Consider the following 27,260-nt stretch of genomic DNA (forward strand, 5'->3'; position numbering starts at 1 on the left):
TCCGTCCCTTCAAAATTCCTATATTAAACTGTGTATTATCCTTCGGTTACAGCGAGAGCCCTATCAATGACGCATCCGTTATTATGAGCGATTATGCACGCTCGATTTTTTCCGTTGCCGATATTTATTCACCCAGTCATTATACTGCATGCGATCGATCATCTTCGGTAGGTATAGTTTTCTCGCTACGCCCATTAGCGAGCTCTCTCGTCGACATTCGAAGGCAATGTCAGAGTCGATTAGTAATACCAGTCGACTGCTCTTCCGCAAGGAATATGAAAATGAAAGAGGAGAACATGTTTTCGTAATAAATGCGTAAGTAACGTGTCCGATAACCGTTGTTAACTCATTAAAGATAAAAGCTGAATAAACGATCGCTTAATTTTAATGCTAAATACCGCAATTGAGTAAGAATGAGATAGGCCTACACCTCAAGATGTGGCAGAGTGCATCATTGATTACGACGTTAGTTTATATTTTCTCGCGTCCGTTAAATTACGGAAAGGCTATTATCATGTAAATTTATAGCGAGAAGGTTATAATTTCTCTACAGGCGTTTGAAGTATGTTTTCATCATACATAGAGTACAGTTAAGTTAGGATAGGTGACACTATTTGAATAACAAAAGTGAAATGTTTGTCACAAAATGCGATTGATCATCTTCGGTACGGTATAGTTTTTGCGCTATGTGCATTTGCGAGCTCTCTCGTCAACTTTCAAAGGCGATGTTGGAGTCGATTAGAAATACCCGTCGACTGCTGTTCCAAAAATTCGAAATGAAAGGGGATAATACGTTTTCGTAATAAATGTGTAAATAACGTGGCCTATAGCAGTTGTTAACTCGTTAAAAGTAAAGTCCGAAGAAAACGATCTCTTAATTTTAATTGGTATACCGTGTATTGAAATTGAGTAAGAATGTAAGAATAAGGCACGGTAGGCTACATCACTGATTTCAGAGGATAGTTTATATTTTCTCGCGTCTAGTTGAATTTCGGAAAGCTGTTCCCATATCAAGTTTTAGCGAGGAGGTTATAATTTCCCTACATACGTTTCAAATATGTTTTCATGATACATATACGGTTAGGTTAGGTTAGGTTAGGTTAGGTGATGCCGCTTGAAGAAAACTGAAATGTTTGCCACAGAAGCCTCTGGAGTGATACTGTATTTCTCCGAATCCAAGACAACGGTTTTTTTTTCTCAGAGTCTCCTGTGAAAAATCAAGGGTCGTTTTGCATTCGTGGCTTGATAGTAATGAACACCACTGGCAACTACCGCAGTAATCACGCTGTTTCTTTTCACCCCCGCGTGCGCACACACAAAACTCGTTGACAATAAACGACCGTCTCTTTATTATACATCGCTAGCCACAGCGACCGGTTGTACTGTGCCTATGTGTAACGTCACTGGATCTTGGGAAACAGTGAAGAGAGAATGACATTCTATTATGATCTACAAAAACGTTTCTCAAATCTGCAGAATGGCATCAAAACATGCGAGTCTTCGAATTCTTAGAAAGGCCACGGCTACTCAGTAGCTGAGTTATAATGCGTCTGCTGTACCTGACGCTTAGTAAAATCAAGTTTTGTAGACAGTAGGAATATTTTTGTGATGGATCGTCGCATTGTAAAGATTCGTGGAACAGGTATTGCCGGCAATTTTTCAACGGGTTCTTGTCGATGTTATGATGCCAATTTTAAGTTAATGGCTATTAAACACTCGGAAATGTATAATAATTGTGCAGCCGCAAGAAAATACAGCATAGGCCTAAATAAAGCCAATATTCGGCATTACCGTGAAGACAATGATAGCTTAAAAATGCGTACTGCACAAAAAATGCAATCACAGGCCCGAAACAAGGACGCTTTAAAGAAGTCGAAGTTGAAATTGTGAGGTATGTGCACAAAAATGCAAGGGCGGAATTGCCATACCGCGACGCAATAAACTCGTTCGTTGACTTTCAAAGTTCGCGATTAAGGCCTATAACTCGCTAGCCGCTGAAGTTGGCCGAATCCAGCAAGCAAGACGTGTGTGTAGCGGCAGCCAGTTATATCTGACGCTGAGTGAAAGGTGAAAGTAACAGTTTTATAGTAAACAAGAATATTTTCCTGATGGATCGTCATATTGTAGAGACGCGTGGAATGTGTATTGCCGGCAATTTTTCAATGAGTTCCCTTCGATATTATGACGTCAATTTTAAGTTAATGGTTACTAAACCCGCTGAAATAAAGCATAATTTTACAGCCGCAAAAAAATACGGCATAACTATAGCCAATGTTCGGCGTCTGCAAATAGTCTAAAAATGCGTACTGTATAACTAAGACATTCATATGATTTTACAAAGCTCTTTTAAGCCTGATTAAAATTTTTTGAAGGGAAAAGCGGGGTCGTCTTGGATTCGGAGAAATACGGTAATATATTTTTTTCAGAATGAAATTAAACACACACTTTCACGTAGTATCGGATTTTGAAAAACAACAAACAAGTAAGCCGTAGTGTGGATATTATCCGCAAAAACGCAAGTTTTGAACAAACTGACTGTCATTTCATACTGATTTTAATGTGTATGGGGTTTACCCGACTTTTACAAAAATCGGATATAACGACAATCTGCTATAGAGAGCAAATTTTTTGCCGTTATGAATTCTCGCTATAACGGACTTCTACTGTACATAAAAATAAATGGCCTTCTTACCGGGAACTGTGGAACAAGGATACATTAAAAACATTTTATTTTATTAGCATCACGGGTCCGTACTCAGTTCGCCTGCTGAGCTGTAACACAGTCTTCTCCTTGCACTTCCTCTTCGATTTCCACATCTATTTGTTGTTCAGGAGCATTGCTCATACTATTACTAAAATTACTACTAATTTTGCTGAAAAAATGACATTCCTAATCATCATTACTTTCTAAGAGGGGTTGTATATCAGTAAGTTTCAGTGCCTTACTGGTAGCCATCTTATTTACAAGCCAATCTCAAAGTCTAGAGATAGCCTACTTCAAACTAATATTACCAAGCATACTATTGATATATATTAGCAAAGAGCAAATTTATTATTATTTTTTTAGGAAGGAGAATCAACAGAAAAGTCATGTCCTACTCTTTTAATTCCTTACAACCTGGTCTTACTGTGTTTTTTATTTTCATCATCTGTCAAGTAGGTAATCTTATTGACAGAAACATAGAAATCTGTGCAGTACCTGTGTCATATTATGATTACTGGTAGATGAAATACTGAACTTGAAGTACTGTACTTAAAGTACTAAAAGACAGTTGTAGTAAATTACCTTCAGCGTTTTCTTTATTAAGAAAAGTAATTACCAATACTGCGTTTCTAAAAGGTTACCCCAATATGTTGTCAAACACTGAATGCCTCTTGAGTACATTAAATGTACCATGCAAACCATGTGACCTTGCCGCGGGGGAAGGCTTGCGTGTCCCAATGAAGCAGATAGCCGAGCCGCAGGTGCAACCATATCGGATGGTTATCTGTTGAGAGACCAGACTAAGGAATGGTTCATCGAAAGGGGGTAGCAGCCTTTCGGAAGTTGCAGGGCAGTAGTCTAGATGATTGACTGATATGGCCTTGTAATAATACTCAACATGGCTTAGCTGTGTTGATACTGCTACATGGCTGAAAGCAACGGGAAACTACAGCCGTAACTAACTCCTGAGGACATGCAGTTCTCTCTGCATAAATGATGTACTGATGATGGCTTCCTCCCGGGTAAAATATTCCGGAGGTAAACTAGTCCGCCATTCGGATCTCTGGGTGGGGACTACACGAGAGGAGGCGATCATCAGGAGGATGGATACTGACATTCTGCTAGTCGGAGCGTGGAATATTAGAAGTTTGAATCGTTGTGGTAGATTAGAGAATCTGAAAATTGATATGGATAGACTAAAGTTAGATGTAGTTGGTATAAGTGAAGTACGTTAGCAGGAAGAACAGGATTTTTGGTCAGATGACTACCGAATTATCAACAAAAAATCAAACAGAGGAAGTGCAGGAGTTGGTTTAATGAACAAGGAAATAGGGCAGCGGGTAAGCTACTACGGTCAGCATAGTGAAAGAATTATTGTCGTCAAGACAGACACCAAACCAATGCCCACTACAATAGTGCAGGTCTGTATGCCTACTAGCTCAGCGGATGATGAGGAAATTGAAAGAACATATGAAGAGATAGAAGATTTAATGCAATATGTAAAAGGTGACGAGAATCTAATTGTGATGGGAGACTGGAATGCAGTGGTAGGCCAGGGAAGAGAAGGTAATACAGTAGGAGAATTCGGATTGGGACAAAGGAACGAAAGAGGAAGACGGCTGGTTGAATTCTGCACTGATAATAATTTAGTCCTTGCCAATACTTGGTTCAAACACCACAAACGACGGCTTTATACGTGGACGAGACCTGGAGACACTGGAAGGTATCAAATAGACTTCATTATGATTAGGCAGAGATTCAGAAACCAGGTATTGGATTGCAGAACTTTTCCAGGAGCAGACGTGGACCTCGACTACAACTTAATGGTCATGAAATGCCATCTGAAGCTGAAGAAATTGAAGAAAGGAAAGAGTGCAAAAAGATGGGATCTAGACAAGTTGAAAGAAAGGAGCATGAGGCATTGTTTTAAGGAACATGTTGCAAAAGGACTAAATGAAAAGGCTGAAGGAAACACAATAGAGGAAGAGTGGATGGATAGTCATGAAAAATGAAGTCAACAGGGCTGCTGAAGAAATGTTAGGAAGGAAGAAAAGATCAACTAGGAATCACTGGATAACTCAGGAGATACTAGACCTGATTGATGAACGAAAAAAATACAAGAATGCTAGACATGAAAAGGGCAGAAAAAAATACAGGCGATTAAAGAATGAAGTGGATAGAAAGTGCAAGGAAGCTAAGGAAGACTGGTTGAAGGAGAAGTGCAAGGATGTCGAAGGTTGTATGGTCCTAGGAAAGGTAGATGCTGCATACAGGAAAATCAAGGAAACCTTTGGAGAAAGGAAATCTAGGTGTATGAATATTAAGAGCTCAGATGGAAAACCACTTCTAGGGAAAGAAGACAAAGCAGAAAGATGGCAGGAAAATATCCAACAGTTGTATCAAGGTGAAGATGTAGATAATTTGGTTCTAGAACAAGAAGAGGCTGTTGATGCTGATGAAATGGGAGACCCAATTTTGAGTTCAGAGTTTGACAGAGCTGTGAGTGACCTAAATAGGAACAAGGCACCTGGAATTGATGACATTCCCTCTGAATTACTGACACTCTTAGGAGAAACCAGCATGGCAAGGCTATTCCATTTATTGTGCAAGATGTATGAGAGAGGAGAAGTCCCATCCGATTTTCGGCAGAATGTTATACCTATTCCCAAGAAAGCCGGTGCTGACAGGTATGGAAACTATCGCACCATGAGTTTAGTATCTCATGCCTGCAAAATTTTAACATGCATTATTTACAGAAGAATGGAAAAACAAGTTGAAGCTGAGTTGGGAGAAGATCAATTTGGCTTCAGAAGAAATGTAGGAACACGTGAAGGAATGCTGACTTTATGTCTGATCTTAGAGGATCGAATCAAGGAGGACAGGCCCATGTACATGGCATTCGTAGATCTAGAAAAGGCATTCGATAATATTGATTAGACCAAGCTATCTAAGATTCGGAAGGTGATTGGGATCAGATACCGAGAACGAAGAATTATCTACAGTCTGTATAAAAATCAGTCTGTGGTGATAAGAATCGAGGGCTTTGAAAAAGAAGCAGCAATCCATAAAGGAGTGAGGCAAGGCTCCTTTTCATTGTTTACAAATAACAAGCAGTAAAGGAAATCAAAGAGGAATTTGGAAAGGGAATCACAATCCAAGGAGAGGAAATCAAAACCTTGAGATTTGCCGATGATATTGTTATTTTATCTGAGATTGTAGAAGATCTCGAGAAGCTGCTGAATGGTATGGACGAAGTCTTGGGTAAGGAATAAAAGATAAAAATAAATAAGTCCAAAACAAAAGTAATGGAGTGCAGTCGAACGAAGACATGTGATACAGGAAATATTAAATTAGGAAATGAAGTCTTAAAGGAAGAAGATGAATATTGTTACTTGGGTAGTAAAATAACTAACGATGGCAGAAGTATAGAGGACATAAAATGCAGATTAGCACAAGCCATGAAGAGCTTTCTTAAGAAAAGAAATTTGCTCACTTCAAACATTGATATAGGAATTAGAAAGATGCTTTTGAAGTCTTTTGTGTGGAGCGTGGCATTGTATGGAAGTGGAACATGGACGATATCTAGCTCAGAAAGAAAGAGAATAGAAGCTTTTGAAATGTGGTGCTGAAGGTGAGATGGATATCTCGAATCCCAAATGAAGGTATACTGAATGAAATTGGCAAGAGGAGATCGATTTGGCTAAATTTGACGAGAAGGACAGATAGAATGATAGGACACATCTTAAGACACCCAGGACGTGTTCAGTTGGTTTTTGAAGGAAGTGTAGTTGGTAAGAACAGTAGACCAAGGTATGAATATGACAAGCAGATTAGAGCAGATGTAGGATGCAGTAGTTACGTAGAATGAAAAGGTTAGCGCAGGATAGGGTGGCGTGGAAGCTGCATCAAACCAGTTTATGGACTGATGACTCAAACAACAACAACACATTATGTATGGTAACTGTTGTCCATTCATATGATAATTTTTTGGGGTTCAAGGCGAAAGTACTCTGCACATATGCAGCAAGAGTGATGTTCTTAGCTATTCTTAACTAGTTTATTGATAACCCATGCAGCTATGTAGTACAAAGTGGTGGTGGTGACTATTGTTTTAAGAGGAAGTACAACTGGGCAAACATCCTCTATTAACACTAATCAGAAGATAAAGAAATGGAAAGGGTCCAACACTTCGAAAAATGCAGGTATCGACCAGAGAAAGATGAAGGCCACAAAGTGCGTGGAAGTGAGAAACTTCCTAGGCCTCAAATGCACTCATGCTGCCACGGTCGGAAAAGAACAAGTGATGACCAGGGGAGGCCGGAGCTTGACACAAGTGATTGCAGTGTCAAGACTCGGCTAAGGGCCTCGTGGTCACAACCCAGAATAGATTTCCCCCTGTGGGTGGGGACATTAGATTAATACCCACGGTACCCCCTGCCTGTCGTATGAGGCTACTGAAAGGGGCCTCAGGAGCTCCTAACTTGGGTGCGTGGGTTGGTGACCACGGGGCTCTTAGCTGAGTCCTTACACTTATGCATATAATAATAATGGTTAATAAAAGTAAAGCCATTGGTAGACACGATTCTATAAGAAATAGAAATTCAGTCACTGTTAAGTTGAGTTAACCTAGGTTAGGCTATTGTAAGGATTACATTAGGATATTAGGTTAGGCTACGGTACATTAAATTGCAGTAGTTGGTTAGTGCGAGTGAAGTGAGTGTTGTGATCTTTAAGTATTTGTCCAGCCATATAATGCACTCTAGAGAGTATTTCAGATGAATTAAAAATGGCTGTAAAGAATAAGTACAGTACCGTATAAGACTGCTATTAACAATTGTTGTAATGATGGCAAGATGGACACAAATTGTTGGTTTGAAGTAATAAGCTTATTGTTTGTTGTGATTGTAATGGGTAAATGAACAGGAATAAGCACTTCAAATATCTGTGAAACATTTCTATGAGTACAGTTGAATGTAGGGTTAGAAAGATACTGTCTGTAGTTTATATGAAAAGGAAACTTCCATAAACATCAATACGGTACTACTATTACACATTTCCTCTTATCTTTCTTGCTTCTTTTGAAAGATAATTCTCTTTCTTTGAGAGGTTTTTTAGTATATATCAAAGACTTGAGTGAATTAGGGACGTTGAAAATTGTTGGGATGGAATTCCACTTGAGTAGTTTCTGTCCATCTGCCCTCTTTGGTTCAAATTGCAATTCTTCAAAATGTTGCTAGAAGAAAATACATAATAAGACCCATAAATATAAAACATCGTTCATATAACCATATTATTATTATTCAGAAATAATGTGAATGTATATGTTCACTAACCTCACACAAGATGGAATTATGTGTAGGTTGCCATTTGTCATGCCTACAGTTTTGTACCCACTGAGCTCTCCTTTTTTTATCTCTCGGGAAGCAAAACACTCTAATTCCATTAGTTGTCTTATTTTGACAATTTGGTGTGGCACACTATCCCATTTTCCTTCAAAATACAAGTAATAGCTCACATCATCACATCGGGCACGCCCACATGATATTTAAGACCCTGTACGGCCATCACCTCAAAGGATTGTGGTATCATGACCAGACCTCCCTAGACAGACCTTGATCACAACTGCAACTCACTCTGCCATCTCTTGAGGAAAGGTTGAATTACGTGGTAAAGTAAGACAGCGGAACAGTTCCATGGTCTGGCATTTGGTCCACCAAGACTAAGCTTGGAACGGTTCTGTGGCTTGGGCCCAATGAGTTAAGTAAAATGTATTCATATAATTTTTTATTTATTTATTTTACGCCCACATTGGAGCACTGAAATCAGTTTATATACAAATTGAAAACAGAGAAGAGGATCCTGAGAAATAACGACGTGAGACTTAAACTGAAGACCTATACACGCAAACAGAACAACATAACTGACGAAGAACGGGCAGCCAGGTCAGAGAGAATGAAACATTTCTGGGTACAAAAGAAGAAACATCAACCAAATTTGTAACCAATATTCTTAAGACTTGACTGTATTCATATAATAATAATAATAATAATAATAATAATAGTAATAGTAATAATCATCATCATCATCATCATCATCACAAAACAGGAGTTTATGAACGTTCATTCTAGAATGGTTTCGTCATCCTCACTGATTTTACTTTCGCCGCTCACTTTCCTCCACCACAGTCTCGTTCTCTAATATGTGCTTAAGTGCATCTGCATTCTCCGGTTGTAAAAATTTGAGTAAAGAAAGAACATCTCTTTTCTTTGTTAACTTCAAGCCTTTTTATCAATGAGCCACAAAGAAAAGTACCCTGCACTATCTTATCAGCCAGTTCCCAAGACAAATTGAACATTTCTTCCTGTCTTTCTCTGGGGAAAATGTGTGGCAGTTTCTCTTGCAACAATTTTCATTATAACTGAATACTTTCTTGGAAACATTCTTGCTACTAGTATTCGCATAGCTGTCATCACGATTCCTCTTGGCTTTGTTCTACATGCATTTCCAAGAGTCTCATTGAGATAATCTCTTCTTTCCTTTATTCTGCATTGTTCATTCATGTACCTTCTCATCTGCCTCTTGATCATATGCTACACAGCTATATATATAATGCAAGCTCCTCCCATCTAGCATTGACACAACAAAATAATATTTGGAGGATAGATCAATCAATCAATACTGATCTGCATTTAGGGCAGCCGCCCAGGTGGCAGATTCCCTATCTGTTGCTTTCCTAGCCTTTTCCTAAATGATTTCAAAGAAATTGGAAATTTATTGAACATCTCCCTTGGTAAGTTATACCAATCCCTAACTCCCCTTCCTATAAATGAATATTTGCCCCAGTTTGTCCTCTTGAATTCCATCTTTATCTTCATATTGTGATCTTTCCTACTTTTATAAATGCCATTCAAACTTATTCGTCTACTAATGTCATTCCATGCCATCTCTCCGCTGACAGCTCGGAACATACCACTTAGTCAAGCAGCTCTTCTTCTTTCTCTCAATTCTTCCCAACCCAAACATTGCAACATTTTTGTAACGCTACTCTTTTGTCGGAAATCACCCAGAACAAATCAAGCTGCTTTTCTTTGGATTTTTTCCAGTTCTTGAATCAGGTAATCCTGGTGAGGGTCCCATACACTGGAACCATACTCTAGTTGTGGTCTTACCAGAGACTTATATGCCCTCTCCTTTACATCCTTACTACAACCCCTAAACACCCTCATAACCATGTGCAGAGATGAAGAACATATAAAGGATTATAAAAATGCATTTGCTGGATAAACGACTTACATGGTTATTGCACCCATTGCCTCAATTTAACCTGTTTGTTTTCTTTCACTCTTCGATTATTTGCTATTGTTTCATTACCATTTCTAACTCTGTTGTCGTAATCTGTCAGTTAATACCCCATGCTATCCTATCCTGTACAACTTTGTACAGCCCACCTCTCTTTCAGTCTACCATATACAGTATTTATTGTTGCAGTACTCAACTAGTTTACTGTGTGAGAAAGTGTTGTTCTGTCACAGGGTTTTATGAATGTTTGTCCAAACTTCTGTGACCAACACAGGTAGGTCCAGAGGAGTAGGTCCACAGTATTTTTGTCCTGTAACAATATATGTCCTCAAAAAGTAGGTCCAGATTAAATTTTATCCAAATTTCAGCTAGATTCATTGGAACAGTTCCAAAGTATTTTCATCCTATAACAGTCTCCATCTTCCAAACATCAATCCCATGTAAATATTGTACAACCGTTACTTATTGGTAACTAATGATGCAGTGATTAACTGCCGTTATGGGGGAAATGTATACATCCGTAAAATTTACGGAAATTCCAGCTTTTTATGGTTTTGTGGATGGACGTGTCATTCTACAACTTTTAAACATAGGAATTTCATTTTGTCCGTATTGAACTGAGAAAGGATGTTAGGAAAAACTTAAAACGGTCCACCTTTTCAATACAAAAATGTTATATTTATTTATAACATGTATTTGCACTTGGAACTAGTTTCGACGCTGTGTTTGCGTCATCATCAGCCAAAATGTGGGAAATAGGCAAGATGTAGGCATTTATATTACACAAGGCGTTACATTAAACAATACACATCTTATAAGGAGATAAAAACAGGGACGAATATAGAAACAAATGAATCGTTGAGAAAACAAAAATTATACATATTAAAAATAACCTTAACCACATATCTTGCAGTGCGAAAGTGTTCTTCTTGAATGATTCCTGAATATAAAAAAAAAAAAAAAAAAAACACACGCGCACACATTTCTGGAGAGCCAGCAGGCAGGACAAAGTAAAGTGAAATCTTAAGAGTTCTTCTGAGAAGAGTTCCTCATTTTTTCTAAAAAGCGTCACGAAACAACGTTTTGTTCCTCCCCATCAACAAGATGTTCAGGTTAGGACAAACAAACTTTGGTTAGAAAATGAACTAAAATTTCTCTATAAGAAAAAGTCGTTTTTAAATCATCGCTTATATGAAACTCACTTAGAGGCAGCCACCTTACTCTCAAATGCTCAGTGGAATCTTTTTCAAGACGAAGTCCAAATCAAGTTGTTCAATATTTTGTCCAAAAAACAGATAACACTAGAGAAAAAACTTGTAGCACTTAAAAATAAGGAAAAACACAGCAACTCCCCTCCAAAACCTAACAGCAAACCTAACCTCGCTAATGACACTCTACAACAATTCCACCCACCAGTAATTTATCTTTCCACCACCAACTTAGATGAGGACGATATAAGAATTCTTTCGAAAGGTCCAAAGCACAACTGGCCCTGTTTCAACTCGGCCCTTACAGCCTCCAAACTCGTAGTTCAATCAGAAGTTGCTATCAGCAAAATGCCATATGAACTACAAGACGAACTCAGAATGGACGTAAAAAAACAATTAAACAAAAGTTTTTTCTCAAAAAATCACACTGCGACCCCTATCACAAAAATCAACAAAGACTCCCTTACTGAAAGAAAACAAATTCTCAATCTTAAAAAGAAAGTCAAAGACAACCACCTCATCATTACAAAGGCCGACAAAGGCAACACAACAGTCATTATGGATAAAACAGATTACATTCAAAAAACCAAAACTTTCTTAGATAATGACTCCTTTTCAATAGTCAAGAAGGACCCAACACAATCAATTCAAAGGCAATTGAAACAAATTCTAAAGAGCACATCTTTTCTCCTCACTGAACAAGAAAAACAAAAGTTAATTACTATGAACCCAGGCCTACCAACAGCTAAAGCACTACCCAAAATCCACAAAACCGGTGTCCCTATTCGACCCATAATAAACTACAGACCAAGCCCCTTATATAAATTATCTCAATTTATCCAACAATTTCTTAATAAACATTATAAATTCTCATCAAATAAATCCATTAGGAACACTGTAGAATTAGTGAACAAACTAAACAGTTTCAAGCTTCAACCATATCATTCAATGCACTCCTTTGATATAGTCAACATGTATCCCAGTATCACACCAACTCATTATTCCCGATCATCGAAAAGAACTTACTTGCTAACAATCAACTAAGTAAACTAGAAGTTCAAGACTTTATGACCATATTAAGATTACTAATTAACAATAACTACTTCACATTCGATAAGATCATTTACAAACAAGATGGTTTGGCTATGGGTTCACCAGCCTCAGGAATTTTAGCAGAGATCTACCTTGATTTCCTAGAACACACCGCCATTGACAATAGCATCAAATTTGCTAATATCCAATTCTGGGCTAGGTACGTAGATGACACATTTATAATCCTAGATGAACGCTCCATAGACGCGCCATCCACCCTCAAGAACCTTAATAATATTGATCATGACATTAAATTTACCTTAGAATCAGAGACAAACAACTCCATCAACTTCCTAGACCTAACAATCAACAGGCACCCCTCTTCGTTCACATATAGTATCTATAGAAAGCCCACTCAAACGGCCACTACTATAAGAAATGACTCACTACACCCCCAAACACACAAAGCGGCTACATATAATAGCTTAGTAGACCGAGCATTCAAAATTCCGATGTCAAGAAAAAACTTAAATAAAGAATTGAACACCATTCGCTCTATAGCAAAATTCAATGGATATAATGAATCCTTTATTGAAAGAATAATCAATAAATTCAGACACCGCCCAAAAACCACCCTAATAAAAGACAATACTAGCACTGCCACGTTTTCCACATTTACCTTCAATAAAGAAATTTACAACGTCACTAACGTTTTTAAAAAACACAACGTTAAAATAGCCTTTCGTACTAACAACAGAAGCACAGAGATCCTACACAACTCTTCATCAATAAATAAAAGTAATCCTTTTTCTAAATCAGGTGTATATAGGTTTTCTTGCCAAGACTGCAAAAGTTCTTACCTAGGGCAAACAGGACGCAGCTTTAAAATCAGATATGCAGAACATGTCAATGCCATAAAACACAACCGTTTTTCCGCGGTCGGCCTACATATAAAAGAATTTAAGCACAACTTTACTGAAATAAATCAAGATCTTGAGGTATTAGATATTCTAAACAAAGGTTCTATCCTAGACGTCACTGAAAACCTCTATATTCATTTAGACCAATATTTCAATCCCAACCTAAACTTAAATGATATCTCAGAGAAACCAAAGATCCTATTCGACTTTCTCATTGAATTTTTCAAAAACATGAATATCCCGAAAAACAGATCTGTCTTTCAGATTATGCATAATACTTTGTCACGCCACACACTTTCACCTCATCACACTCCACACTTCCCCCCCTTCCACTCCTCCTCCCCTACCGCTCCACCCCTCTCCCCTCCTAATCCAACAACGGCCGCTGCCCAGACCTAAACTATCCAACACGCTCTGTTCCTCTTCATCTCGCGCCATAGCTTTACCGCCTCATGTCCCGCAATAAACATCATAGAAACCTGCCCCCACCCTACACGTAACGCTGCAACAATAGACCACAAATACTGGCACAGTCAACCTCCACACTCTCAACAAAGATTCCTTAATACCTATTTTATATTCTTGTCGAGCTGAATACCGGACCTGTGAAGATTACAAGATTATATTGTGCATCTACAGAATGGTGTGTTAATGAAGCTATGTAATATAGAGAGAAACTTTCAAAGGTGGTTAAATGAAGAAGTTATATCATGTTCAAGATCATGCTTCCACATCTCTGCACAGTATTTAAAATACAATTTACCGTTGGTCTTTTATAGCTATTGTTGAGAGTTAAGGAGATTTTCCTGTTGTGTATGTTTATCAGGAACTCAAGAGAGACTTCATTAATTAGTCGGAACATAGAAAGAATGATGAACTCTTCTCAGAAGAACTCTTAAGGTTTCACCTTACTTTTTCCTACTTGCTGGCTCTTTAGAAATATGTGCGCGTGCGTCTTGTATTCAGGAATCATTCAAGGCAAATATTTTCGCACTGCAAGTTGTGTGGTTCAACTTATTTTTAATATGTATAATTTTGGCTTTCTCAACGATGCATTTGTTTCTACATTTGTCCCTGCTTCTATCTCCTCGTAAGATGTGTATTGTTTAATGTAACACCTTGTGTAAAAAATTGGGTTAAATGAAGGAGTTATATTATATTCAAGATCATGCTTTCACGTCTCTGCACAATATTTAAAAATGAAATTTACCGTGGTCTTTATAGCTATTGTTGAAAGTGAATGAGGATTTCCTGTTGTGCATGTTTATCAAGAACTCAAGGGAGCCTTCATTAGTTAGTCGGAACATAAAAAATGATGAACTCTTCTCAGAAGAACTCTTAAGGTTTCACATTACTTTTTCCTGCCTGCTGGCTCTTCAGAAATGTATGCGCGTGTGTTTTGTATTCATGAATCATTCAAGACGAATATTTTCACACTACAAGATGTGTGGTTAAGGTTATTTTTAATATGTATAACTTTCCCTGTTTTCATCTCCTTGTAAGATGTGTATTGTTTAATTTCCTGTTGTGTATGTTTATCAGGAACTCAAGGGAGACTTCATTAGTTAGTCGGAACAGAAAAAATGAGGAACTCTTCTCAGAAGAACTCTTAAGGTTTCACTTTACTTTGTCCTGCCTGCTGGCTCTCCAGAAATGTGTGCGCGTGTTTTTTTTTTTTTTTTTTTTTTTTTTTTAATATTCAGGAATCATTCAAGAAGAACACTTTCGCACTGCAAGATATGTGGTTAAGGTTATTTTTAATATGTATAATTTTTGTTTTCTCAACGATTCATTTGTTTCTATATTTGTCCCTGTTTTTATCTCCTTATAAGATGTGTGTTGTTTAATGTAACGCCTTGTGTAATATAAATGCCTACATCTTGCCTATTTCCCACATTTTGGCTGATGATGACGCAAACACAGCGTCGAAACTAGTTCCAAGTGCAAATAAATGTTATAAATAAATATAACATTTTTGTATTGAAAAGGTGGACCGTTTTCAGTTTTTCCTAACATCCATTCTACAACTTCGCGGACAAAAATTTGAAACGTTAACATTTGATAATTACTCCACTTCCGTGCAATCGATTGTTTGCGTGGGTCGAAGCACACTCGGTCTTGGCCGAAGGCAAGTCCACGGTAGTCGATATCTCATTCTTTGATATGATTGGTATTTTTAACCGTGGGATGCTTGTGTCGTTATTGGAATTGAATTTAAAGCCGGGATAAGAGTCCCTCAGTGTGAATCTTAGGTGTCAACAGGCTCTGCTCCGCAAATTCTTTGTTCCGCTCCGTTCACTTGTTGTGATTTAATCTATATTCTTTGACCATGTGATCGTTGTTCTTTGTCGGCCTTTTAAGGTTATGATATTTTAATGAAGTGTTCGAGTTTTTATGTTATAATTTCGTGCTGTATTCGTTGGACTAATTACACTCGTTCCAGTGACTGGGTATACTGCTATTAGTGAAGCTCATTAAATTATAAAGAAGAAGAATGCATATTCTTTGTTCACGATGTTGACGTCGTGTTCATTTAATGGTTTCAGACTTTGTGTGCTTTGACATGTTTTAATGAAGCGTTTGACTGCCTTGAGTTTTTATGTTATAATTTTATGTGATGTTCAGTGATACAGGTTCCTCTTGATGTTACAATGGATATAGAGACATTTGTTCTTGGGCATTTTCATACGCTATATTCCTGTTGTAGATTATCATGAATAAATCCAACAAGAAACAGTACTTCCAGACATTTAAAGAATCATATTCTGTTGATTTTTCATGCATACTAAAATGAAGGCCCCCTGTGAGTGGGGGACGCAGACGAAGAATACACCCACAGTATCCTCTGCCTGTCGTAAGAGGCAACTAAAAGGGGCGGACAAGGGATGATCAAATTAGAACCATGAAACTATTTGTGATTAGTACCACCACGCTGGGAACACCATGGGTCGCCTTTACTTGTGCGTAGTACCACTGTTGGGTACCCGATAGGTTTGTGATTAGTAGTAAGAGAGTATGGTGCCGGCTTTTACAGTACCTGTGATTAGTAGCACTATATGAGCGATACCATGGGATGAAGGAACCCATTGTTCTGGCTTGCCTATGGTTAGTACCCCCTATATGAGGAACACCACGGGATAGTACGAGTCCCTGTGCTTAGTACATTTAGCTGATGAACACCATAGGTTTGTGTTGCCTGTCAAGGGCACCACAATGTGCGAAACACATTAGGTCTGTAATACATGTGCGAATTTCATTACCTGTGAGCCGTACCATAATGTATGGAATACCGCGAGTATACGCTACTCTTGATTAGTACCGCAACTTGGAAAATACCACAGTTCTACCTTTCTAGCGATAAATACCATTTTGAGGGCCGATGACCTGGATTTTGGACCCGTTTCGAGAACAAGCATATTCTAATCAATTCAGCATCGTGCTATAGAAGCAGTCCCTTGGTTCATACTACTGTTGTTTTGTGCCAGGTTCTGTGCATGTGAGGCATGTGGGTCGGATCCACTGATTGTTTTAACTTCATATCAATCCATCTATTCATTCTTCATCCTCACGCTTTGAATTCTAGTCAGTGGAGGATTTTGGACTTTTAATTTGTCATCTCATTTCGTCTCATTAGGGCCGATGACCTCGATGTTAGGCCCCTTTAAACAACAAGCATCATCATCATCACTAAAATGAAGAAAGGGAGAAAAATTTGCCTTTTGCACGGTATGTGGGTGTGATATTAATATTGCACATGGTGGAAGAAATGATTTAAGTAATCATGTGAAGTGGGGTAAAATGTAAGTTACGTTAAATCGAAGGAAGATAACAAGAAAATCAACACCTTTCTTGCCAAGTCTGGAAACGTTGACAGTGACGTAATTAGGGCCGAGTGTCTGCTTACTTTTTTTTTTTGGTGGAACACAATGTGCCCTTAAGTGTGGCTGATCATGCTGGTGCTTTATTTAACATGATGTTTTCCACATCAGAAGTTGCAAAGAGGCTCATTTAGTAGTAGTAGTAGTAGTAGTAGTAGTAGTAGTAGTATGACCTAGTCTAGAATTACAATTTAGGCATATTCCAAATTATAGTACCACAATTCACTAAATAACTCAAAATTCAACCCTGAAAAGAGCCATTTCTTAAAAAGAGCTTCTTCCTCTTCACTTTTATTAAATTCTATATTCATTTTATTCAAAATTAGCAGTGAAGAGGGGGTTTCTTCTCTGGCGTGGAGGAAAAAATTGCCTTCATCAGATAGATTATTCCGCCGCCAGTGTAGTGAATTGAGATTTTCCGACTCGTCGGGTACTCCTAGGAAACAAATTAGTAAAAGAGACTCTCAACTATTCCCCCCCCCGAAAAAAGACTAAGAGTGTTCACGGATCACGGCTGTCTGCGGCCTGGTCATTCCAGCTTTGGAACTTTGGACTATTAGATCGGCAACGTAGTACTGTTCGTTAAAAGTGAGAAAATGTGTGGTTTTTCATTTGCTCGAGTATTTCATATGAAGGTATTGCTTTTACTCGCGCCATTCTTATTGACGTCGTCGTAATGACCTACATTCATTTCAGTTGGGAAAACCACTAAGCCGGTCTTTATGACGATGTAAACAGGCAGGTGGAGAGTGAGTGTCTGCCATTATAATGCAATTCCCCAACCTGATTGTGACTGATGGTAGGCAAGTGGGCCTACCATTACAATGAAAATTCCCTAACGCAGTCTTCATATGGGAAAAGACGTTTGGTGATTTCTCCGGCGCGTTTCTAGGGTAACGTTAAGAGCTATGCAATTTAATAGTCTTGCTCACAACGTGTACTCTACCTCTTGAACATCTCTGATTTCAAAAATGAAGACTATTCACTAACAGATCAATAATATCAAAATAACTGCTTAATTCTCCATAATAACCCGGATACTGGACTTACGTTCCTCTTCCATTGCATACTCACTCCTTCCAGAATGATATAATAGTACTTCATGCTACTTCAAGCCTCTTGATAACATACACTGCCAGAAAAAAAATAAAAAAATAAAAAATGCAACATCCTCAAGGACTGTGTTCGTTGGCACCAGGGTATAATATATGCATACTGAGAGGTTGTGGTGTTTGTGATTCACTTGTTACAGGCCCCAGTGGAGCATTTTTCATATTTATTCTCTCAAATTTTTCACACTTTCTAATACACTCCTTAACCTGCAGAAACACTACGCTTACAATGTAAAATGTATTTATGTGTATTGTGATTCCATATACCTGTTGCTTAGTTTTTAATTGGATATTCAGTAGTGTGTTTTCCTGTTTAATACGTTCTCTTTCCTTGTACCCTGCTGGAATGTCTTACCGAGTTTTTACTTCTATCTTATTGCATATCTCCTCAACTATTTTGGAAGTCATTGAGATCAGCTTGGCGTATGGAATTTACTTCTATGAACTGCATGGGCTTGACAATTATTCCTTACTTTTGACCTGGTGTTTTTGTAGACAAGTCTCTCATAAGATAAGGTAAATCTGGATATCCCTGTATGTTATATTATGGTACCTCGACTTAAGTGTTTAATAATTTGGTCGTGTCCATTGTGGTCACTTGTTACGTGACCATCATGAAGGATATCGTGCAGTTTTTCATTATAAAGGTTAGGGAAACAACAGATAGGGAATCTGCCACCTGGGCGACTGCGCTAAATGGAGATCAGGATTGATTGATTGATTGATTGATTGATTGATTGATTGATTGATTGATTGATACTTAATATTACCTTCTTTACTAACGAGTTGCAGTATTTTCGTTACTCCGTTTACCTCGAGCACCTCATATTGAACAAAGGTCATGGATTCAATATTTCTTCAAGAACTTGTAGTCTCTGTTGCCCCTCTTTGATTCAAATTTTAATGATTTAATCTTGGTGATGAATGAGTCATATTTTTCTCTGTTCATGCAGAAACAATTGTAATTGAGCTTTCTGTTTTTTACTCTAAGATGTTAATAAAAAACTGATTCAACCATAGCTACACTGTTGTAAACACCCACTCTTACTGTCGCTGCGAGTCTGTACTGGTACTGCAACCGTCGAATCTATTGCGGTGACATATAACCAACTGAAGAAAATTCATGTCGATGCTGGAATCGTTGTTACGCAGGTTTTCAAGAACAAAATTGAGAATGCCATTAATAAAATAAGTTACAATTAGGTAGAATGAGTTTTAGCATTACCACTTTAAACTTATCATCTTAATTCTTATTCTTTAATATACAGTGGTATATGGCATTCCTTGTTTCTTAGGTTCAGTGCTAATGGGCCATAGTACTAATATGAAACTTACATAATATTAAAGTTATCTAAACACAAACAGAGAACCATTATTGGACTCTTAACATACTTTTGCTGTACATATCCACTGACTGGGGTCAGGGATGGTACACCTAGATGGTGTGTGTTATTCATTTTATGATAATCCTTCACTGATAATTTTACTGATGCTATACATTCACTAGGGAAAGTTTACCTTCCCTAACTCAGAGAGTTGGCTGTGCGGTAGGGGCGTGCAGCTATGAGCTTGCATTCAGAAAATAGTAGGTTTGAACCCCACTGTTGGCAACCCTGAAGATGGTTTTCTGTGGCTTCCCGTTTTCACACCAAGCAAATGCTGGGGCTGTACCTTAATTAAGGTAACGCTGAGGTCTTTCCTACCCCATCATCGCCATAAGACCTATCTGTGTCAGTACGACATAAGGCCAATTGTACGAAAGAAAAAATACCTTCCCTAACTATTCACTTTCATTATAACATATACATTCCCGGGACTATTTCATCCCTTGCGCAAGACTTTCTTCACTAGCACTGTGCTCTAATGTGTTGTCTTTTGTATCCTGTTGAGGTCCAGGGTTGATACAAAAGAATGTTGAGAATATTGTCTGTGAAGTCCAGTGATACATATTTCAGAGAGATATAAGTAACACAGGTGTTTAAATGCCATACATCCCATTACAGTTATTAAAAATTATTTATTTGATGAAAGAAACATTTGCTCTGGACCATTAATAGGTGTAATTAGCAAGTCATGGGCATAAGTCTATAACACGTACTAATACAGTGACATAGTACGTTTCTTTTCTGTTTTGTTTTCAGGATATCTGTCGTATTTTCTTCTACACATTTAACCATTCCTAAATGCCTATAAATTTAGCAAGAATCAATTAACAAAACAGAACTAAACAAAATAACTTCCCAAGAGATAGATAGTCTCCATTATTACGAAACATGTAATGAAAGGTATGTTGGGGACGATGACCCAGATGTTGGGCTGCTTTAAACAACAACAACCACTACTACCACTACTACTACTACTACTACTACTACTACTACTACTACAACCATCATCGTCATAAAATAATGCGTTAAAATGCAGCGTTAGTGGTTGTTAATAGTCTTATGCTATAATTCAATATTTCTCCAAGAATCACAAAACTTTTGGTTCATTATCTCATAAATATCATTGTGTAATCATTTTAAACAACCAAGATAGTGAAATTTCACCGATACTAATGTGTGACTTCCTACCAAAATATTAAGACTTGTCAGTCTTCATGAGAACAGAACAAGGCCTCCCATACCATAGACCAGGGCCTCTCAGAGTGCATGCACCTGGTGCCTGCACTGTACACGGTGCAAACGACAACTTTGCTTGGTTGACCAGAGTGCAGACCCCCCACTCCGCGATTTGGAGCAATAGCGTTTTCTCTCTCTTTCCCCACACCTGTCTCGCTCGCTCCGCCTGTCTCCCTCTTCCTCACTTGCTCTGTAGCGCTCCAAATCCAAGCCGAGTTGAGCCGAGCTTAGCCAAGTAGCCCAGAGACGAAGCGTTGGTCCGAGCCGAGCTGAATGGGACCGATGCACTGTGCACAGGAACTTTGTGCCTCAATTTGCACGCGTGAAATTTTGGGCGTTTGAGAGGCCCTGCCATAGACAGTACTGGACGTTAATGTTAACCATCCATACACTGTGACCAGACCAATAATTTCTTTTATACAATAGCAGGAGAAATGCCCCTGAAAGACTATTAATATTTTCAACTAAAGGCAATATGCGATTATTTGCAGCAAGTGACATCTTTCTATCTGATAGAACATTTAAGAATGTTCCCAGGCAATTCATGCGACTGTTTACTATCCATGGTATTTGGTACCTCTACTACAGTGGTAACACCAAACAAGGCACAAACACAGTTAAAAGGGGAAGGTAAGAGTACAATACACAATATAAGAAAACACTACACACTTGGAAAAACAGTAACTAGCCTTTACGCGGATCTCCAACAAAACAAGTACGTAACTATCAGTAGGGCCAACTAGTGAACGACAAAACGGGAAGATGGAAGGGCTGGGAACCTACCAAAGGCATGGACATGGCTTAGATAGCTAATTCCGAAATGAATCACCGTGATCCTTAGTTTTTAAAAATATTATTTACAAGATAATTCTACATATACATTCCAAGTTATGAGCTGTAAGTTCAGTGATATACATAGGTTATTCGTAGCAGTGTAAATTCAAATTACAAATCAACTGTACATCTAGTTACCAATGCAGTAGTACAATGCAATTTACAGGTTATCCAAAATCTAGCGTACCTAAAGTGATACAGAACTATCAGAGGCAAACCCCAAGGGAAATACTATTAAACTACAATATACATATTTTAGTGAAACAAAACGGGAATGCCTCGGAAACGAACAGGTAAGTCTAGCTGAAAAACTAAGGCGTCATAAGTAACTAATTTGGTGAATCTAGGCGAGGTTAGGGCAGACTCCTGTATGAAAACCAAATCGGAACATTACGGAATTTTTAGCAGGAACGGAATTCAAGAGTGCTTACCCGAGGAGTGTGCCATCCCGAAAACTGGAGGGACTTCATCCAGATAGGCTGCTCGCAGACAGATAAACCGAGACCGACAGAATTCAGGATACAGAATTCATTCGAACACTGCCTCGCTCACTATATATAGGAATTACTGGCCTTAGAGGCAACCAATCAGCGTGCACGTGTTCCCTATCGCCACCTAGACTCACCAATCACAACCTTACTTTCGATCGAGAACTTTGACTAACATTCTAGAATACGCATGATCGCGAGTCGTATTTTTCCAGAATAGACAGAACACACTTTCTAGAACACATACCAACAAAGTAACACACCCTGTACAAAAGTTATGTAACTTTCTAGATCTTTCCAGGAACTATAGACGGAATTCTACTATTTACAAATGCCTTTGTTACAACATTATACAGTACAGGTTAGGTCAATAAAAATAAAACATCATATTGTATTTTACAAACAAAGACTTAAAAAAAAAATACATTCCACTCGCATTACACATTTCACATGTAACAGTATTTATATGGGCCATGTTTTACCTTTGGTTATATATTGACCATTCATAAGTCGCAAATCACTGACAATGCCCCTTATACAGAATTGAAGAGCTTCTATGCATAAATTAGTTTTCAGCTCTTCCCACAGTACACAGTTTGTGACTTCGAATTAGTCAATACAGTAGAACTTCTGTTATATGTTTTGCACTTATACTGCCATTTCTTGACGGATGCAGTACTTTTGCATCTGTCTCTTGACACAAGCTAGAGCAAAACGTAGCTTCCACCGGTCCAGTCTCATCCGTGGCTGCTGGGGTATGGCTGGTGCTGAGTAATGATATTTGGAGCATGACCAGTGCATCTGTTTGTTATGTTGCTCATAGGGTCAGTTGAATTGTAGTAGCACTTTCTGGCCCAGTGAGGAAAGCACTCCTCTTCTTGCCTAGTACACCTTATTTTGGTGCTGCCATAGGTTTTTGTGGTTTCTCTATAACCACATATTTGAAGATCCATCCAGGCTCTGGGCGGATGACCTAACAGACAGACACTTTTTTTTTTTTTTTTACGCTTGTTCATATTTTTCCTAAGGTCCCAAACTACATCCCTCCCATGTTAATAAATTTCGGATGTACATTTTGTATACTTACACAATCATATTTTAAGTCGCTGGAGATAGAGAGCATCGATTACATGTTTACAGTGAAACCTCATTAGTGTGTTTCTCATTAAGATGTTTTATCGCGTAGTATGTCATAAATTTGAAGTCCCAATTCCCATAGTTTTAAATCTACAGTATATAAAAATACCTCACTTATTGCGTTCAAATTTTCTCTATTACCGCTTAGTACAGTAACATTTTTCCTAGTTCTGAAAATGTTCTTAGACATCCCTTGTGAATTGAACATGATTTTGAACACAGATAAGAGCCCCTACCACAGAAGATAGGCTAGGGAAAGTTGCACAGTGTTGGGAAAAGGCCTTGAATTTGTGAACTTCATAGGGTAAATTGCACTTTCGGGGAGCAAGCCATCAGCCTCAGGCAAGTTCAGTTTTGCTTGCTAGTTAGCAGTGGGATTGCTAAATAACCCACTTAGTCTGTTTTTGCTTGTATTTTGCATTCTTGTCAAAAAGAATTTTGTTCTGTGTTGAGTGGCACGGTGAAGGGTAGTGAATATTTGTCGCGTGATAGCCTACCTGCGAATTAGGAATATAATCTCGAGAAGTTGACTAGTGTGGTGCATATTTGTCTTGTGATAACCTAGTTACAGATACAGAAAGTTATGAAATTGCTTACTAATGCAGAAAAAATTTAAATCTTTCACGAAGTGGGCAGGCATCCGCCCGCATCTTAAGCTCGTACAGTTGACCTGAATGTTAAAACTCACAACTTTGACTGAAGTCGGTCCAAACCAATGCTGCATATTTCTGAAGTGTTGTCACGTTCAGGATGGCAGCCAAAGTCATTCTATCACACATGAGCGAGTGTAACCTCTGAATAATTCATGGTCGAAGAGTGTCACCAGAAAACAATGTTTAAAAAGCCGCTGGTCCGAAACATAAGGGTTCCAACTGACAATTCATCTCATTTGTTTTAGAAAGAGAGTAGGTAAGGGTTATTCTGCCTGAAGGCAGGTCCGAACCTCCACAGAGGCGTTCCTGAGCCGGAGTTTACGTGCGGTAGGGTGGCCAGTTCCTTTCCGCTCCTCCATTCCCTTACCCCCCCACCAACAGCGCGTGGCAACCCATCCAACTCCTGACCACGCCCAATGTTGCTTAACTTCGCGGAGATCTCACAGGATCCGGTGTTTCAACATGGCTACGGCCGTTGGCAGAAAGAGAGTGATGATCAATAATACATTGATACTTTTATGGGCCCCGGTGTAAATGTTTTCATATTTGTTCTAATGTTTGAATACTTTGTTGGGCGATGACAACATTCAGTTATTGATCATTCCCATGTGTTTTAATGAGGTTGTCAGTGCCCTAGAAACTTTTGAACATTATGTGATGCATTATAATGTGTCATGAAATAATCTAAGAGTTATTGCGATTTGAGAGTATAGTTTAAGCCATAGCAGCAGACAGTAACAGACAGTCTAAAATAACTGATTACCTGTAATAAATTTCATTATCGGTTCCATATTGACTTGACTATAAAGATAATTCTTAAAATTAATTACAAATGAAATTAACAGTTGTTATGCTTGATACGGTGAAATGGGTCCACCTATTCACTGCAAAGGCAAATTATAAATATGAGTACATTTTCATAATAGTCTGTTATATGATCAATACAACACTAACAGGTGGATCCATTTCACCTTATCAGGCATTAATTTACACAGCTGGATTTTCCACCTATATTTTTAGTTAAAAGAAGTGGGAATAAATACGATAATATACCAGTCTGTGCTCGAGTTGAGCAAATGGCACTTCGAAAACTTGTCTTCAGAAAAGTAATTCCTTGCTTAGCTGTTCTATAATTGTCCTCTTTGCTTTTACTGTGACAATTAATTTTCATACCCTTGTCACAAAATTCATATAGTTCCTTTAATTTCCCAATATTTCTACTTGCCAGTCTGGCTTGACTTTCATTTTTTATTAAATATTTTTCTTTTATTGCCTTAGTTGATCTGATTCATCCTTGTTTTTCCCAGGTGTATCACTGTTTTAATATATTTGCTTTCTCATCTCTCTCTCTTCCACCGTACTCTTTTGTCACTTTCATGTTGTGTTGTTCATTTTAAATACTACTGTTTGACCATATTTTTTTGTATTCTTCATCAGTTATTGTGGTTCTACTTTTACCTGTTTACCAGTACAGGTTTTCCCGTAGTACAACTCCTCCCTTATTTATGTAATTGTTTTATCAGTAATAAGCCAACTTCCTGGATTTTTTAATTATATAACAGTGGAACCTCGATTGTGGGGCGGCCATCAAATCCTCCTACCTACATAAATTACATGAGTTAAACATTATTTTAAATTCAGTTTTACCAGGGAAACTTTGTGAGTTCCCTGTGAAAACTTCTTTCAGGAAAACAACTTTGATCAGGATTTTTAAAACAAGATTTAATTAGGATGCTTGCGGGGCCACATAATTTCAGTCAGTAGTCTGGGAAAATATAGTTTCTGGGAATGGATAATCAAGGTTCCACTGTATTTTAGTTTGCTGTCTTTCCATTTTCTTCTCTAATTTTTGATAGGTTTATGCTGCTGATCTGAAAGTATGCTAGTTTTCTTTGCTAATACTTACTGGTTATTTATAATTACAGCAATTGCTACTGCTAAAGTAGAAGATGTACGTGAAGTGCTCGATTATTATCAACAGTTCGATAACCCTGTAGAAGCATTCCGTGAAAATCAAAGGAAGCTCTTGGTAAGTAACTTTCTCTCTGACTTTTCTTTAGTTTTCTAAATGAAAGCTAAAGCTTTGATGTTGGTGGCTTGTTGTCTTATCTACTAAATGTGTTAACTCCAGGTTGTTTGATTCCATTGCACTAATGAACACTTGGAGCAAAATTCTGACATCCCTGTGTCCCTTAAATCTGTAGTAACTGAAGGGTTATTAAATAATCATATACATTTACTTGCTTTCTTGTTTGTTTATTTAGTTAACCTTTTCCAGTCCAACGTCGAGGTCACCTCGACATTATGTTTTGTTCTACTTGAGATGTTATTTATTGAAGTTCTCTGATCTGATTGAAGTCTATCGATATCCCTGGAGTTTCTAGAGCAAATTTTTGTGCACAAAGGAAGCCATTTTTTAATCTTCATGGAAATAATACTAGATATATGTAGCCATGTATCGTCAAGGTTACCCGCAGCTGCAGCCTGTCAGCTGTGTTTACATTGAGTAGTACTCCACACGTGTTGTACTAGGCGTGTTTATCTGTGAATGCGAATTGTCTCAGTTGAATTTGCGATATATAAGTGGCAAATATGAATGAAGAAGAATTATGTATGCACGTTTATTTAGACTGCAGTGACGATGATTATTTATTTGAATTAGACAAAGAGTTTGTAGAACTGTCAAGTGAAGATGAAGATGTAGTAAATTTCAGCATTGCAAGTTGTCAATTTTCCGTGGTAAGGCACAAAGGATACAATGTATCCACAAAGAGAGCCCCCAGTTAGTTGGTTTCGTGGCATTGTAGGTTATAAAGGATATTCTTCCCTTGAAATCAATAACAGATTCATCAACCAACAACGTATTAAATATTCCCTACATTTACTGTCAGCATATGTTAGAAAAATACTGACTTTGAGTTCTGGTTCTAAGGCTGGTACCTTGATTCTGAGTGTTTTCTAAATGGAGCGCCCAAAATATTAGTAAAAAATGTTTCCTAGTGAAAGTTTCACTGAACAAAGGCACAGGACAAATAAATTCCTTAGACCAGAAATCTTCAATATCTGGCAAGATGTTAAGATGTTAGACATTTGTATAAAGCTGTAAATAACTCACTAGACCCATGTTTAAAGAATACAATAATCATAATAATGTAATTATAGTTACTAACAAAAGTTCTGAGTTAAATCTAAGTAAAAACGTGCAAAATTAATTTGGACCAGATGGTTGGAACATGTGACAGAAAATTGGACTAGAAAGGGTTAATGAAAAGTCATATGAAGCTTAGAAATTTGAAATATTGATTGGAAAAGGACGTAAAGCCAAATGCCTTTCAAACTCTTGGTTGTATAAATACTGTATTGGTGTGAATATA

The 27,260-nt window shown here is 37.9% G+C and overlaps 1 protein-coding gene across 2 annotated transcripts in view; it reads left to right on the top strand.

Annotated features, from left to right (window-relative positions):
- ttm50 (tiny tim 50) overlaps positions 1 to 27,260 on the top strand; it is a 124,732-nt gene that overhangs the window by 88,940 nt on the left and 8,532 nt on the right. For both annotated transcript variants that reach the window (XM_067149510.2, XM_067149518.2), the window contains exon 8: positions 25,812 to 25,915. In XM_067149510.2, coding sequence (XP_067005611.2) covers positions 25,812 to 25,915 — 104 coding nt within the window. The remainder of the gene's footprint in view (positions 1 to 25,811; positions 25,916 to 27,260) is intronic.

This window comes from Anabrus simplex, chromosome 1 (genome assembly GCF_040414725.1).
Source record: "Anabrus simplex isolate iqAnaSimp1 chromosome 1, ASM4041472v1, whole genome shotgun sequence".
Taxonomy (NCBI): Eukaryota; Metazoa; Arthropoda; class Insecta; order Orthoptera; family Tettigoniidae; genus Anabrus; species Anabrus simplex.